The sequence below is a fragment of the Eptatretus burgeri genome, chromosome 8 (assembly GCF_056783735.1).
Source record: "Eptatretus burgeri isolate ZD-2024b chromosome 8, Ebu_testis_v1, whole genome shotgun sequence".
Lineage (NCBI taxonomy): Eukaryota > Metazoa > Chordata > Myxini > Myxiniformes > Myxinidae > Eptatretus > Eptatretus burgeri.
In genome coordinates, this window is record NC_140968.1 from 75,125,511 (window position 1) to 75,142,585 (window position 17,075).

The 17,075-nt window shown below is 44.6% G+C and overlaps 2 protein-coding genes across 2 annotated transcripts in view; one reads left to right on the top strand and one right to left on the bottom strand.

Moving 5' to 3' along the window:
- Nucleotides 1-4,852, bottom strand: part of AFG3L2 (AFG3 like matrix AAA peptidase subunit 2) — a 67,688-nt gene extending 62,836 nt beyond the window's left edge. The window contains exon 1 of the mRNA XM_085892646.1: nucleotides 4,834-4,852. The gene's annotated coding sequence lies outside the window, so the exon portion shown is untranslated. The remainder of the gene's footprint in view (nucleotides 1-4,833) is intronic.
- LOC147022071 (PRELI domain containing protein 3B-like) lies at nucleotides 4,168-15,078 on the top strand. Its single transcript, XM_085892647.1, has 6 exons — nucleotides 4,168-4,411; nucleotides 9,158-9,326; nucleotides 10,146-10,235; nucleotides 10,693-10,763; nucleotides 11,087-11,189; nucleotides 12,328-15,078. Exons 1-6 carry the CDS (start codon nucleotides 4,380-4,382, stop codon nucleotides 12,463-12,465), a joined length of 603 nt encoding a protein of 200 aa, XP_085748773.1. The 5' UTR covers nucleotides 4,168-4,379; the 3' UTR covers nucleotides 12,466-15,078.
- Nucleotides 15,079-17,075: the final 1,997 nt, after the last annotated feature.

The following is a 17,075-nucleotide window of genomic DNA, read 5'->3' on the forward strand; positions in this document are numbered from 1 at the left end:
ATATATATATATATATACATATATATATATATATATATATATATATATATATATATATATATACACATATATATATAGTGTTACGGCTGTGGAAATTCGCAGAACACCATATAAGTCCTTAGTTCAGTTATGCTGAGAAGTCCGTGTTCAGTTAGATTTCCTCACCGTTATTTAATGGGTATTATTCGTGTCACCCGGGCTGTGATTTTTGAGTTTGCCGTTTTTCTTTACTATCGTTATTTTGGACCAACCACAACGCCAACCACCAACCACCTTCTCCACGCCACCCACCAACCATGGCGTCAACCACCAACCACCCTCTCCAAACCGCCTTCATAACGGCGACATCTCCCCACCATCTCCTAAACCGCATCTCCCCCAATAGACCAACGCAAATAACATCGCCTCACCTTCATCCCCGAAGCGACGCCATCTTTGCACCAGCCGCGGCGAGTTCCCAGCGAACAACATCGCTGCAGGCACATGCAGGGGTTCGCTCACCGAGCAAGTCTGGTGATCTGGCGCACGTCCGCTCACCGAGCAAGTCTGGTGATCTTGCGCACGTCCGCTCTGTGGAAGCTTCGCCTCGGAATTTGGATCAAAAGAGAAAAAGGGGCGCGCCTGTGGGGTCAAAGGTCGAAGAGCGGAGATCAGATCTCGTTTCTCGAGCCCTATAAAAGGCCGAGCGGAGCGCCAGTTGTCAGTCGTGAGTCGGTGGAGTCAGTCGGTGAAGTCTGAAGTCTGGAGTCTGGAGAACACAGTCGGGGGAGAAGTCCAGGAGAGCAGAGGACATGCGAGCTGAGAGCGTGGCCAACCCTGCTGTGCCGCGCAGACCTGCGCATTCATGTGGAGAGAGCCGGAGAGAGCTCGCCAGCCAGCGCCAAAGGGTCTAAGGTGATCGGCTTCGGGACAGTCCGGGCATCGCTGAGGAACGTACGGTTCTTACAAAGAGGATCAACTTTGGAAGAGCATCAAGACCCATTCGTTCCTCTCAATGTGTCGCCAGCTGAGGCCCGAATCACCCGGCCGCTTGGCAAGGCCTGGGCTCAACCGCGGCTAAGCTAACTGCCATGGGGACGGGACGTCGCGGGTCGCCCCATCGAGGCACTACGAGGGTGGATGTAACCTGCAAAGGTGTCGTGGAACTCCTTCGGTCTGCCAAGCTCTACGTTATAAAGGCCTTCGGGTCCAGTCTGACCCCCTTGTCTTTGAGGGGGTCTTTTCCTTGCTTTTATTTGTGTGAATGTTGTGGCGCCATGTCCGCAAGTAGAACTGTTGTTAAGTGCTTGTGAATAATAAATAATAGACGGTTGTATTGCTTTGTCTTGCTCGCGTCTTGTCCCTTCCCACCAATTCCATTGCTTTTCTGTATACGTGTATGTTGGTGTTTTGCATTCCTGACTGCATACGTGTGTGAATAAATATGCGTGTTTAAATGTTAACCCGTTCGTTGTGTCCTCTTTCCCCATTGAACCGCCGTATTGCATTTCGGAATGGTAGCGGGATTTTTATAGCCGATAAAAGAATCGGGTCCAGCGAGGTCTCGCGATAATACCCCGCTCGGTTATCCCAGAACGGAACGAACCGCTTCAGCGGTTCGTGTCCAAGCAGTCCTCGCTGAGGTATGGTCTCTCGGTCGTCTGCCCACACGAATACTTAGGTATATCGACAATTCGGCGATTCACCCTGTCGCGCGTGGTTAGAGTGTTGACTAGGCCGTGGTGTGCGCTTGGAGCACACCCATGACTGGTTTCCGGCGTTGTTCCGGAAAGTCGCGACTGAATTGTTCGTCCGGTGGGCGTACGGCCGCGATTTGGCTAAAAGCGGCTTTCCGCATGCCAGCGGGCGCAGATTCGTAATAATTATATATATATATATATATATATATATATATATATATATATATATATATATATATATTATCCCTGTGTCGTAAGAGGCGACCAGGGTTGCGTCAGGAAGGGCATCCGGCGTAAAACATGTGCCAAATCACTATGCGGATCAGACGGATGATCCGCTATGGCGACTCCTCATGGGAGCAGTCGAAAGAAGAAGAGGAAGAGATATATATATATATATATATATATATATATATATATATATATATATATATATATATATATATATATATATTGTTGTGGCCACGGGTACCGAGACACCAGCTTGTCACTCAGGGGATAAATCCCCGGTTGTTCTCGGTAGAGCCGGACCTGGGGCCACCGCTCACAATTAACGTTGTGGTACGGTGGGTTGTTTTAAAACCACGAACGCTACCCAGTCAACCACGAGTTCCAGTGTCCGCCATCTAATTATTCCGTTTAACTGGAGGTCACGTGGTTACCTGAGCGGTTAGCACGCCCTCGGCAAAGCACCAATGCTATCTTATTTGATTTTAATTCGGGTGGCCGAGCGTTTTAACCGCTGGTGCGTGCTGACGATTTTTTGGTCAATTCTGTGGTAATTACCTCCCAGTTTATCTCAGTTCGGACAATGCCAGAGCAATGGAGGGAAAGGACAAACACGGACAGGTTGGAAATCGACGAATAATTTATTAATAAATAAATAAATAAAAAGAACTTTTTATTTGCTGAGGTAAATAAAGAATGAATTTCAAAGCAAAATCAATCAAAATGCCAGGAGAGAGACAAAGAGCAGATGCTTATCGGGGGTTGACTTACTTACAGCTAAACACAGACAAGGGTACCCAGCAAATCATTCAGGGGGAGGGGAGAGGGAGAATTCCAGGGAGGGGGAGGGAGAACTCTCTCACCAGAGAGTGGTCCGTGAAGTGAAAACGTTCTGAAAATGCATGCTTGCGTGTCACGTCCATCACCAGCACCCAGCTTTGCCGTGCACCCTCTCGCGGGGCAGCCTTGAATGCCAGTCGAAGTCTGGAGGGCACCGAAATCATCCGTCGCGGGTTTATACACTCGTGTTGTTGGTCATCGACCCGTGCCTCACTTGTTGACGGAGCTGCTCACACCCACACACGCTCGCTTCCCGAAGCACTGGGAAGGGCGAATTGTCTCGTCGGTGCTGGTCAGACACCCGCTTCTTGGTAGCTTCTCTCGCCCTTTGCTTTTTCCTCTCTCCTTTCGCTTTTCCTCTCCTCACGCTTTTCTCTTCAGAACGCTTTTTTCCCCTCCTTTCTCTCCTCACTTTTTCTCCTCGGACTTTTTCTCTTCATGATTTTCTCCTCACGCTATTCTCTTCAGACTTTTTCTCTTCAGACTTTTTCTCTCAGAACGTACCTCTCGCTCGTTTTTTATATCCCCGGGCAGTCTCCGCGGGGTGCCGTCCGCCCAAAGCTCACCCCGCCCAACTGGGACACAGTTACCATGATGACCCGTGCTCTCTCAAAAAAGGCGGGCGTCGGAGCTCATGAAAGATTGCCGCTGAGGAAGATGGGGGCGGGCTTCAGAGCTCGTGAAAGAAATGTGTGTCAACGTGTCTGTCATAAAGAAAAAAGCTTCCCATAAGAGAGGGGATCTATCCTTTACCCTTCTCAACGCATCACATTTAAGATCCCATTAGACATGGGGATGGGGCTAATCTGAACATGCATTTCAGGAAATAACTGTCTGAGGACCTGGATGTGTGGATGCATTCATCAGACCAGATTCTGAAATCCTTAACAATATATATATATATATATATATATGTATATATATACACAGTAATTTTTCCTGGTGTATCGGCTTCGATGTCCATCGGCACGCGAAATTTCAGCTTTACATATGCCCCCCGAAATGTCCTGAACTTTAATAACAGTCGGTCAGTGAATCAGTGGTCAGAATGAGCTTTATATATTAGATTAGATAAGTCGTTATGAAATATGAATGATTTATTCAGGACGAGAGCACTACAGATCAACGGATGTAATGAGCAGAACGTTGATCGAAGTTTTCGTCGGAGGGAAGAAAGGGCCAAACCCACGTTTTTGTACGTATCTGTGCACGCTGTGTGCGTCATGACGGTAGCGTTAGCTGTAGTGTACTACTTATGAGCTGAATGCATTTTATACAAAACGTAATGATTTCTCCTCAGTATCGACGTGCACGAAACGCAATTTGTTAGTTCACATATAATTCATGAAGAGGAAATGAGAATACGTCTCAAACATAAGGTGTTCGGTCACGTGTGTTCTTTTAACGTTTTTTTATTTTAATTTTTTCTTCTTTTTTTTTTTTTTTCTTCTTCTTCCTCGCGTTCGTTGTCACACTGTACTTACTGTACGTGATACCGGCTCTCCCTCTCTCTGACGTTTCCATTTTACCTCCATAACCCTCTCTCGGTATTTGTCCTCTGTTATTTATAATTTCATTTGCTTTCCTTGTTCCAGAAGCCCTTGTTCAATCCATACCCTCTGTTTCAGCGAAATGAAAATCTGGACATCGGAACACATCTTTAAGTAAGAGTGAAAAACCGAGATACACGGATTAAGACTTGAGAGACGAGCTTGAGTTGGTCAATGTTTGTAAAATACGACTGTCGGCAGAGTTGGCCGGTTCATCGGGGTAACGAACCGTTCGTCGTCCTTCTGTGATGTCGAGGATGGATGTCTGTCTCAAGGACGCAGGAACGTGTGTGTGTGTGTGTGTGTGTGTGTGTGTGTGTGTGTGTGTGTGTGTGTGTGTGTGTGTGTGTGTGTGTGTGTGTGTGTGTGTGTGTGTGTGTGTGTGTGTGTGTGTGTGTGTGTGTGTGTACATTGAATTAATTTTTTGCCGTTTCGGACTTTGATTGTATTCTTTTAAAAATCATATGGTAGAGGATCTTGTTTTACAAAGTTAGAATTTATAACTGTTAACCAAGTGGGAAAGGGTTACACGTAACCTTTGTCACTCCGTGGGGAGATGTCAGACGTTTTAACACTTGTCATCCAGAACTCCACCAGGGACTGTTCCCACCACACCCTGTCACACAGTATGTAGAGGTGGGATGTTACCTTTTCCGCCCAGTCGGAGGAGGTGGGACGTTACCTTTTCCGCCCAGTCGGAGGAGGTGGGACGTTACATTTTCCGCCCAGTGGGAGGAGGCGGGACGTTACCTTTTCCGCCCAGTGGGAGGAGGCGGGACGTTACCTTTTCTGCCCAGTGGGAGGAGGCGGGACATTACCTTTTCCGCCCAGTGGGAGGAGGCGGGACGTTACCTTTTCCGCCCAGTGGGAGGAGGCGGGACGTTACCTTTTCCGCCCAGTGGGAGGAGGCGGGACGTTACCTTTTCTGCCCAGTGGGAGGAGGCGGGACGTTACCTTTTCCGCCCAGTTGGAGGAGGTGGGACGTTACCTTTTCCGCCCAGTGGGAGGAGGTGGGACGTTACCTTTTCCGCCCAGTCGGAGGAGGTGGGACGTTACCTTTTCTGCCCAGTGGGAGGAGACGGGACGTTACCTTTTCTGCCCAGTGGGAGGAGGCGGGACATTACCTTTTCCACCCAGTGGGAGGAGGCGGGACGTTACCTTTTCCGCCCAGTGGGAGGAGGCGGGACGTTACCTTTCCAGAAAGCATCTCGATTTACTGAATCGAACGTTTTGCAGAGATCAACATAAGCTGCAAGCAGCCCCTGCCGAAATTCTCGGCTGTGTTTGGTGAGGACCCGAAGTGCAAGGATACAGTCAATCGTTGACCTCTTTGGTGTAAATCCTGACTGCTCTGGACGCTGCTGCTCAAGCAGATGGTGGCGAACCCTATCAATAATTATTTGAGCAAAGACCTTGCCCGGCACTGAGAGCAGCTTCACCCCTCGGTAGTTGTTGCAGTTCTGCCGATCATCCTGCTCTTTCCAGAGAGGGACAACAAGGCCCCTCTTCCAGTCAGTTGGGATGATGCCTGTGTTCCAGGCAGAGCACAGAACTGCATGCAACGACACGAGTGCAACATTTCCACCAGCCTTGAGAAGTTCAGCATGGATGTCACAGATCCCAGGAACTTTACCCCATTCCAACTGGTTCACTGCAGCCTGTGTTTCCACAAATGAAGGCGGATCACAGTTGATTGGAAGGTCAGCAATAGGGATTGTAACACCCATGACAACCAACTCAACAGCTGGTGGATCAGCCTGGCGCAGCCGCTCAAAGTAACCGGCCCAGCAGGCCTTCACTTCGGATTCCTCTGTCAAGAACCCACCGCCCTCCACTCTAACTGCAGTACACCGAGAGATGGGCTTGGAGGAACGTAATGCGCAAATTCCCCTGTAAGCAGGAGGGGAATCACTTGACCACAGGTGATGCTCTACTCCCTCACAGATTCCTCGCACATAGGCCTCCTTGTCCACCCTCAGCGCACGTGCAGTTTTACGCCTCAACTTCCTGAAGAGTTCAGCTCTGCCCTTCAGCCTGGCCCTAGAACTGGTCAATGACATCCAGTGTCCCTTGAGAGAGAAAATTCTTCTTCACCCTATGTTGAGTTCCATGACATCTATCGGCAACATCAAGGATGGTGTTTCTGAAGGTACTCCACTACTCTTCAGGATTCCCCAAAGCACCAAGACCTACCCCCCCCCCAAAGTCCCCACTCAGCCTGTTCGCAAACTCCTCAGCTACCCTCTCATCCTTAAGCTTGTCAACATCCAGCCTTGGCTGGGATCTTACCATTCTCCCACATTTAAGCTGAAACTTCAAAGTTGCTCTAACAAGCCTGTGGTCAATATTGAGGAACTGAGCACACTGGTAGACCTTGCAGTTCTGGATCATCCAGCGACCATCAATGAGTTCATGGTCAATCTCCTTTGCCACACCACCTTCATTGGAATACCAAGTGCACTGATGAGCCTGTGGGCACTGAGACCATGAACCGGCCACCCTGTCCATGACTTCTTGCAAAGTCAAGGAGCTTAGTGCTGTTCTGGTTCACAGTTCCAGACCCATGGGGGCAAACACACGTCTCATAACCATCCCTATCAGTTCCAGTCGATGCATTGAAATCCCCCAAGACGAGAAGAATATGTTGCCTGGGACACTGATCAACCACAGACTCGAGTGTGGCAAAGAATGCGTCCTTCACGGTGAGATCACTCACTTCAGTCGGAGCATATACAGAGACCAGGGAAATGACACCTAAGGAGTGACGAATCCTTAGTCTCATAATACGCTCGTTGACCGGTGTTACCTCAATTACCGTTGGAGTCAGCTTATTGGGCAGAGCTACAGCAACTCCTTGGCCATGGTAACCATCAAAGTGACCAGACCAATAGTAGGTGTAACCACCCGCCATGATCTCACCACTATCCAGTCTCCAAACCTCAGAGAGTGCTGCAATACCGATGTTCAAACACTTGAGCTCAGATATTAACAGAGACAGATGATATGCTCATCCTCTCTTAGGGATGGGACATTCCAGGCACCCACCCGAAGGGACTGCCTCAGGTTAACCCAAGGAGACCGCCGTCTGGTGGACGACACCTCAGCACCACTCTGCCACACACCACCGTAATCTGTGGGAGAAGTTTACCCTGTGCTTTTCCTTCTATCATCAATGAATAGGGGTTCTGAAGGCTTTACCAAATCCCATCATCTGGTGAGCTGCCCTGCAAAGTGCAGCAGCACAGGAGGTAGAGTGGGTTTTCAGTTTTTGTTGCATTTGTGGGTTTTGCGGAGTGAAGTGTTTTACGGTGGCCGGAGTGCAAGTCTTGCTATCAACCTCTTAAGAAGAGTAACCTAACTGCAGGAGGACATCCGCAGACACAGTTGGGCACTAGATATGGATGCCCTTTGAACTCCTCCGCTCCACCACATGGAGCTCCTCCGCTCCACCACATGGAGCTCCTCCGCTCCACCACATGGAGCTCCTCCGCCCTTTGACAGGTTTTGTTTTTAGTCCTGCTGGGTATCCATATCCATGCATCCTCCTCACCAGGAAACCTCATGGGGGAGAAGGTTTATTACCCGTCAACCCGAACATGAAACAGGTTCGTACAGGTTTACATGGTACCTGTAGCAAGCCACAGATCTAACCTGGCTTGGCCTGACATCCTGAGCAGAGGGTGCAAGACCAAAAGGAGGTGGTAGAAGACAGAGAGACCACCAACTATCTGCGATGGCGAAGTGACTCAGCTTTATCGTGGGGGATTCCAATAATCCTAAAGCCTTGATTTCCACAGCGTCAAGCTGAGCAAGATGTGAGGCATGGGAGCTGCTTAGAGGGGAGAGCACAACCCCATCAATATGTGGATGAAGACCTTGTCGGTGCATAGGAGTTCAGGTGTGTCAAAGAAGGACTTTGTATGATGGAGGCTGGCTTTGGAGGCCAGCGTTGAAATGTGATTTCTCCAAGAAAGATCATGGCTGATAGTGAGATCCAGGAGTTTGAATGACGAAACCTCCTTTATGAAGATTGTTGAGAAAGTAGATTGGGGAGGGGGGGTGTTGGTGGTAATTGCCAGCAGTCGTTTCTGTCTTGAAGACCTGGAGCGAAGGCAGAGAGATAGTGAGATTATTTCAATACGGTGGATGTTCGACTTGTTTTAAAGGAGAGTTTCGATCATGTTATTTCACCTTGTTGAGTTTGATGATTGCCGACAACCATCTGGATGATTTGTACAAGTGGTTGTGAATGAAAACTACAAAAAGATGTACGTGATTTAGCTGCCTCACTTCTTCCGCTCACTGCTGCTGCTGCTGTTATTAATGATGTTTATGACGATGATGGTCAATCCTGCCCACTTTCAAATATTAGTACTTGTGAAAACAATATGGCTATTATCGTGTCATGATAATGGGATCCTCAATTGAATTAAATAATTCATAGGATATTATGTTTTACCAAAAATGTAAGTCTGCATTGCAGTTTTTTACGAACAGAAACACTGAGTGATTCCATTGAAGGTTCGTCCATTGGATGACCAAACATATTGTACATGTGGAGCAATCATGAGCTCATTGATATTCCCTGAACATTTCTGTAATTTGTTCCATCCACTACCATGTATGCTTCATTGATGCAAGTGAAGATTTATTGATGCATGAGGTTGTTCCATGGGCTTTACAGTCGTGTTCAAAACATCTTTTTGGTTGAGTGTAAAAAAAGTTTTTTTTTTTTTTTTTTGCTAAAGTTACGTTAATTGCTCTTGGAATGGTTGGTTTGTGGAAATCAATTATGCATTGACCTTTGAGTGAATTTTAAAAAAATATTTGATACTTAAAATTGCTATTTGTTGTGAACAGTCATCCATGGGAGACGGTCACCATGGCAGCGATGCAAAAGTATCCAAACCCATTAAGCCCCAGCGTGGTGGGAGTGGATGTCCTGGATCGGCATGTGGACACAGTTGGGCGGTTACACAGCCATAGGTTGCTCAGTACAGAGTGGGGACTACCCAGCCTCGTCAAATCGGTGAGGGAACCCCCTCCCGTCAATAACCCGTCCGTAGATGTCTTCGCATCCCCATCTGCCCTCTTGATGCCTCTTCACACTTTCATGACAGCATTCATCAAAACGATGTGATAAAGCAAACATTCGTAGTTGCACAACTGTGGATCACCCTGACATCATGAGCACCTCGGTTCTAAGCATTTTAGTTGCATCTGATTCAGCATAGTGGGAGAAAGCATCTCAAAATGCAATGCTTTGTACTCAAACTAAACTTGATGAAAACGACAATTCAAAAAAAAAAAAAAATTGGACACTTTATTCATTTGTGGTCTCCGTATTTTCATAATCACCCCATGGGACGTTTGTTGAAGATTTGATGACAAAAGTTCAATTGATAAAAATGTTATTACCTGGACAGACAGACTGGAGCTCAAGGGTAAATAAATAAAGAAACATGGAAGCGATTTAAAATCACCGGGCCTTCTCGCGCTTGATGCCCTGGCTGGGCGAATAAGTGCTATTTATAGTAACTATGACTTTGCCCTTTTCATATTTTAACCCAATTTTTTTTATTATTTTCTCCATATTCTCATAATATAGGTTTGTTGAAAATTTGATGACAGAAGTTGCAATGGTTAGAAAAAAGTTGTGGCCTGGACGGACACACACACACACACACACACACACACACACACACACACACACACACACACACACACACACACACACACACACACACACACACACACACACACACACACACACACACACACACACACACACACACACACATTTTCCTGCTTAACTCTGCTTATGATCCCCTAACTTTTATCTTCACAGATTATTGGCAATTGTAGGACAAGAACTTACGTAACAGAACATTCAGTTGTTGACCCGAACAAGCGCACTATGGAGCTGCAGTCTGCAAATGTAAGTGTCTCTCTACTTTGACTTTCTGTCCACTGAATTGTTCCTCAAGCTTTGTCTCTGTCATCCTTCCATGCACCAGCAACTTTAAACACTTTTTCACATCAGGCTGTGTGCCTTTATTGTGCATCCATACCAATCCTAACTTGACTGTTTCTGATGTTCCATCCGGTAACAACAACAACAAAGCAACAGATAGGCATGGCTAGTGTCACTGAAATAGAACACTGGGAAAGGATAAGACATCTCCGAAACCCCTAAGAACCATTTGCAGATGCAGAAAATGGCACTGCATCTAGTAATTACAATTGTTTTTATTTTTATCTGGGGAAGGAGTTTGTTGGGGGAAAAGGGGTCGGGTGGGGGGGGAGGGTGCATGGGTGTAGCTACTGAAACCACTCTATTGGAAGGTTGACAGCTATATAGTATACTTGTGTGAGCTTTCACGCTTCCATTGCAGATAACACTTACCAACTTGGTTTCTGTGGATGAGAGGCTTGTGTACCGACCCCACCCAGATGATTGCCAAAGGTAAATGGAAATCATTTTATGCAGGACTCAAAGCTAAGTTTTCTTGGCATTTCTGCAAGCCATTGGCCAATGCTTTGGGATTGGCTTGAGTACATTGATGTCTGATGCCATCATGTTAGGAAGTCGTATGATGTGCTGGTTACAAAAACCTTCCTTGTCGGTGAAATGGAGTCTCTTATGCAATGTAAACCTAATTTTTTTTTTTGAGAAAACCTGCAGCCTTTGCTCCTTTTGTGGTATTAATAAGTACTGGGAAGTTGTCTTTACCAAAGTAATGCAATATGTGCATCCTCACGGTGATTCCCAATTTGCATTGTCCACAGGACACTCCTGACACAGGAAGCAATCATCTCTGTGAAGGGCGTCAGTTTAAGTAGCTACTTGGAGGCCATGATGGCAAGCACCATCTCAGCCAATGCTAAGAAGGTATGCCATACACAGCAATTCTGTTGTAATTATGAATTGTTTTGAAGAGCTTTGTGGACTGAGGGGTGTGTGAGTCGCGTTGTGTACAGACTCGTCTGTCTTCCCGCTGTGCGAGTGCATAGCACTACATGCTTCTAATTAACTCTCCTCCTCCTTTGTTTTCCTTCCCCTGCTTGCCTGGTGCTCACTAACCCCCCTCACTATCATAATCATTGTCCCCGCATGCTTCTTCTTTACGAATCTTTGATGCTTTGTCTTTTCTTTTTCTTTCGCTTTCTTTTTTTTTATTTATTCCAATGATCAAAATTTCACTTCAATCCTCATCCTTGTTTTCACCTTTCATCTTTCATCACCGTCTATGGCTTTCTTTCTCCCATATCAAACTCACCTCGATTCCTCTCTCAATCAAATCGCTCCTCTCTGCTCACCATTGACTTTTTTACACCTGTACTTCGTACTTTCATCTTGCACTTCTTTTTTATGAAGGGATGGATGGCTATTGAATGGAAAATCTCAAATTTGGAACCTTGTTTTAGCTAACTGGACTTGCCTCCGAACACATAATTTGCCTGCTCGCAACAAAGGTTCAATCTTGGCCCTCTTCTTTCTAGCTTAAATCCTGTTGAAAATTTTCAAGGTTGTCAAAGTTTTTTTTTTCCCCCCCTTTAAAAAATATTTTCAGCTGCCAAAACCATGACTTGCATTCCATTGATGTGTTGATACCCAACATTGGAGAAAAAGTGACAGTAACTGGAAACTACATCGAAAAGGACAGACATTTTTTGCCAAGATTTACTGGCACAGAACTATTCCTTTATGGTTGGAGGGAAAACATTTTTCATTTCTCCAGCATGGAAACGACTCATTGGTCAACTGTGATGTCATTTTCTAGGGTTTGAGAAGCATAAAATTTGTCTTGTCCTTGCATTTCTGGTGCGTTGAAGAGGGAGTGCCTTCTTGCTTAGGTCAAAAACCAAATGTCAAATGCTCAGGGATTTGAATCAAAGGCTGTCTTGCTCAGAAGTATGTGTTATTTTGAAGCGTAATGATAAGCTGAATTGTGAAGAAGAGTGTTATATAGTACCATGTGACTCGCAAGCTTGGTGGTGTGGTGTCGTGACGTGACGTGGCATGACAGGGCCGGGAGGCGATGGAGTGGGTCATCGGCCGCATCGACACAGAGATCGGAGGCCTCGCAGCATCTGCTCGAGGCAGTGTGGCGGAAATCGCAAGCGCTTTCTCTGGTGTTGCAGCATCTCGTGGACCACCCCTCTAATTGCGATAGCACCAACGAACCTCGTTACTCAACTTCTCCTTTTCCTCAGATGTGTTCTCCTTGTTGTGAATTTTATGAATTCCCAACTTTACCTCCCAACAGGCCTGTGTGACAGCATTGCAACGACTCACAAAGATGTGCCACATGACCTTTTTGAACATTGTTTCCTTTTTATTTTCTTCCTTTTAGCCACATTGTTTATACTCCATCCTACACTGCATGTTCACTGTTAAATTTTTTGGGGGGGAGCGAAGGTGGTGTGGGTGGGCTTTGTAACGCCTCCCCAAAACAATGTAGCACCATTGTAAAATATTTGTTTCATATTGACATGTTGCTTCCGTACCATTTCCCCACAAAGGTGAGAGAGTAAATTTTCTTCTTCCAACATGTCAATACACTGCGAGTCTTCATTTGCATTTAGAAGGCACCCAAATTATCACATTGATCATTGGTTTCAAAATTGCCAATGCTGTCGATTTAAACCGGCCACTCTCAGAACCCTATTTTATAAAATGCATCCCATTTATGTTTTAATGAAATTGCAGTGTATGTTGCAGTCCTGGTAAAGTTGATGTGAGAGAGAGAGAGAAAAAAAAAGACATTTTGGAGATGTTGGCTGTAAACAATGCTGTGTGCTCTGTCGTGGCATTTTGTTAATGTTTGTCGATGCAATTGCCATTGTTCAGCCCACATGCAGTCTCTCTGGTCTGGGTGAAATCGTGCAAACAATGTTCTGAAAAACATCAGAGTTTAAAAGAAGTACTTCTGTGTATCTGCTGATATTGAGTGTGAATCACAGGTGTCTGAATGTTGTGCTCCCAAAAGGCTGTGGTTCATTCATACGTAGGCTATAAGAAAGAGAAATGGAATGGAACAACATACAGATATTGCTTTTTACCATTATTCTTTTTTTCAAAGGTTAATTCTCTCCAACTAACTGACAATTTCCCCCCCACCCCCATTCCACAAATAGGTTTGAAACAGCCACAGCCCCTTTTGGAACAACGTACCTGTTTAAGATTGAAACTTTAAAAATCTGGCTATCGTAAAAAGAAACTATGATGCAAACAGACTTCCATTTCTGGTTCTTTGTGTCTATGTGTGGACTGTTTGGCTTGTGCAAAGCTAATGGCTTGTTCCCACTGCGATGCGGTACCATATCAGGGGGGTATAACTGTTCTGGGCAATGCCAATGCCAAACAACCAGACCAAACAACCAGACTCTTCTGTCCGCATCTCCCTCACAAACTGCACGACTTAGCTTTTGTACGCAGGACAGAAGCTAAACATCATTATTTGATGCTTACAAATGGCAGATGATTTGCCTGCTGTTTTGTTCTCGATTTTTAGAGCTCATAATAGTGCAAAATCTATTTATAATGGACAAAGTGTTTGTATGTCTGCATATTCACTCTTCACCATTGTTTGGACAGGTGGCTAATGTCACCCACAAATTTAACTTGAAAAAAAAAACACGTTCCCCGTTATTGTAAGCCTAAGACATCTTCGGAAGGGTCATATTCACAATTGCCATGCCCTCCCAAAAAGGTTTCCGTTCATTGTGAAACAACCAAAGTGACTGTTACATGGATCATTAAATATCAAAAGGTTGGAGCCAATAGGCATCACGGGCCTTGTGGAGGCGACAGTACGTTTAGGCCTCTGGTGTCAGCCTATGGGCCAATACATTTGGAATTATCTGAGAGATATATACCTACAATGTATTATATATGCACAGTACAGGGAATGAATTTTGATTACAACCCTTGAAACTCTTGGAAAAAAAAAATGAAAAAAGCATTTTCCAGTGCTGGAAAGTTCTGAAAAACTTGTCCAAGTCCTTGAAACGTCTGGAAAATTGCACAAATATAAATAATCTGCAAGGCCATGGTCTCCACCGGTCTCTTCAAGAGACCGTTACCAATTTTAACCTCCCACAGGGATTTACCATTAATGCCGCACCGAAATGGTTTCTCATTTGGACCCAGATGGACTAAAAATTGTAGTTTATTCCTTGTAAGCAATCCATGTGACAGAAGCTGGTGATTAATGCTGAAAAAGGTACAACTTGGAATCGTTCTGTGGTATAACATGCTCTGCTAATATATTTTATTTGGAGGTATACATATCTCTTACAATATTAAATGTCAATTATCTATGTGCGTGTGTGTGTGTGTGTGTGTGTGTGTGTACATCTGAAAATCATAGAAAAATACAGGGCTGGGCCGATCTCCACTAAGTTTTGCAAATGTGTTGGTACATCGACCCAGGGTCACGTCATGGGCACAACCCTATCCCTCCCTCCCCCCCATCCCTCAGATGACTTGTGATTTTTGCCTGTACACATGCCACATGCAGGTGGTTTACTGACACTTGCTGCAGGCAGGGGCTTTTATTGGCCATGGCACAATATATGTTTATCCTACCTCCCCCCCCCCACAGTCCCCCACCCCCAGGCTGTTCCTTGTGGGAGCAGTTGTTTCTAGTTACTGAAATATTCAATGGAATGTGGAATAACAGAAAGCAAACAAGGTTTCATTCTTATTCTTGTGGTTTTTTTTGCAATGTCACTTGTTACACAGAACATTTATATTAAAAGTCCTGGAAAACAAATTTTTTGTCCTTGAAAACTGGAAATTTGGTCTTCCATGGCTGTGCGAACCATGACGTAAGCAGTACCCATGTTTTTGATTCATGTATGTAACCTGGGTTATTTTTATTTTTAGGAGCTCTCAAGGCGGTGGTCTGTTGCATATGCACCACCCAAAATAAAGGGATTTTTATTAGAAGTGTTGCACGCTTGGAGCAAGATCACCCATAGGGTGGATACTCTGTTTGTGTGAATAAATATTGCTGATGTGCATTCACTGAGAGAAACTAAAACAGCCCTCGGTAGTGCGCATACCTTCACCAGGCTGAACAGTTTACGTTTTGTATCCCACTGATAGGCCAGATCTGCATCTGTACTTTAACCAAATTGTGATTGGCTTGTTCTTGTCACCTACCAAAATCATCCACCAAGTTTTGTCATAATCCATCCACAACTGTTTGAAATATTGTGCTATATATCATTTTTGGCCCCATCTCTCAATGATGAAGAATCTCACGAGCCTCAAATATGTATACAAAAAAAATCTCCCTTCAGTACTCGGTACTCGCCACATCCAATCTAATACCATATATACCGGTTAGATAAGTAAGACTGTCCATATCCCATTTTGACTGGAGTGATCCTCTTACTGAGAAAACCTAGCAGTACCTCAAGATCTGAGCAAATTGTTCTGATAAAAGCAGCACATTTCAAAATACCATTGATGCGACATGCTCTTCAATGAATCATATAGAGTGTGACGACTCGGGCTCTGTGGAAATAGCAATTGACTCATTTTTCTTGGCGTTTGTCATGATTCGTGTGGAAGTTTTCGAGCGGCTGGCTTCCGAAGGTTTAACGTTGGGACAATTTGTACAAATGGCACTTTCTGCTAATATCATTGTGAGCATCTTTCTGGTCATCTTACTTGATGGGGAAGTAATTTAATCAAAGCATGGTTTTTATTTTATTTTTTGAAAGCCCACTACATTCTGCAAGAAAAAAGCACTTGTGAGCACAAACAATGAAAGCATGCGAAAACGAAGTTTACAAATAGAAACCCTCCAAAATGCAGGCAAGATTGAGATAGCGGGATGTAAAGAACAAGCACAGTGCTTTCCAAACCAAATCAACAACTGGAAGTGCTTGAATGCTCAAAAGGTAGTGAGTACCATTGTGTGTTTGATTTTAAAGTAGTGATTACCATTGTGTTTGATTTGATGGTAGTGATTACCATTGTGTGTATGATTTGATGGTAGTGATTACCATTGTGTGTATGATTTGATGATAGTGATTACCATTGTGTGTTTGATTTGATGGTAGTGAGTACCATTGTGTGTTTGATTTGATGGTAGTGAGTACCATTGTGTGTTTGTTTGGATACTAGTGAGTACTGTTGTAGAATTTTGTTGTTAACCGACTCTATGTAAATCCTGTTACTCAATCTGTTTGAAACAATTAATTCACTGTCCACAACGTTAAAGTACATTACATCAGATAATTTTTATTAACATGGTAGCATGGAGTCCAAACCACTGAGATGGTATACATCCACAATGATTTGCACTAAGCTAAGATTACAATTCCTGGCATTTATATGCTTTTGTGGGAGTGGAGGGGGCTGATAAGCATTAGGCAAAAGAACTCAAACTCCATACGTGTCTACTAGGTGAAAAGCGAATGAAGTAATCATGGCAAAAGTTGCAGCGTTATAAACCAAGTCACTTTGTTCCATAGCAAGACGTTCCTTTTATAAAAATTTAGGTCAAAAGACCTTTGGGTAAAGGAAAGCATAACTGACAGCCAATTAGACTTATAGCATAAAAATTAAATTTATAAAAGCACCAGCAACCATTATAATTGAGAGTACATTAATATAATTATTTTCTTCCACAATTGCCCCCCTTTTCCTTATCAGGAAAATTTGAATAATTATATTACACATGATCACCATACCCCGTTCCTGGAGGAGAAAAGATATCCGTTACACGAGTTCAATCAACAATGGCAGCGAGTGCTC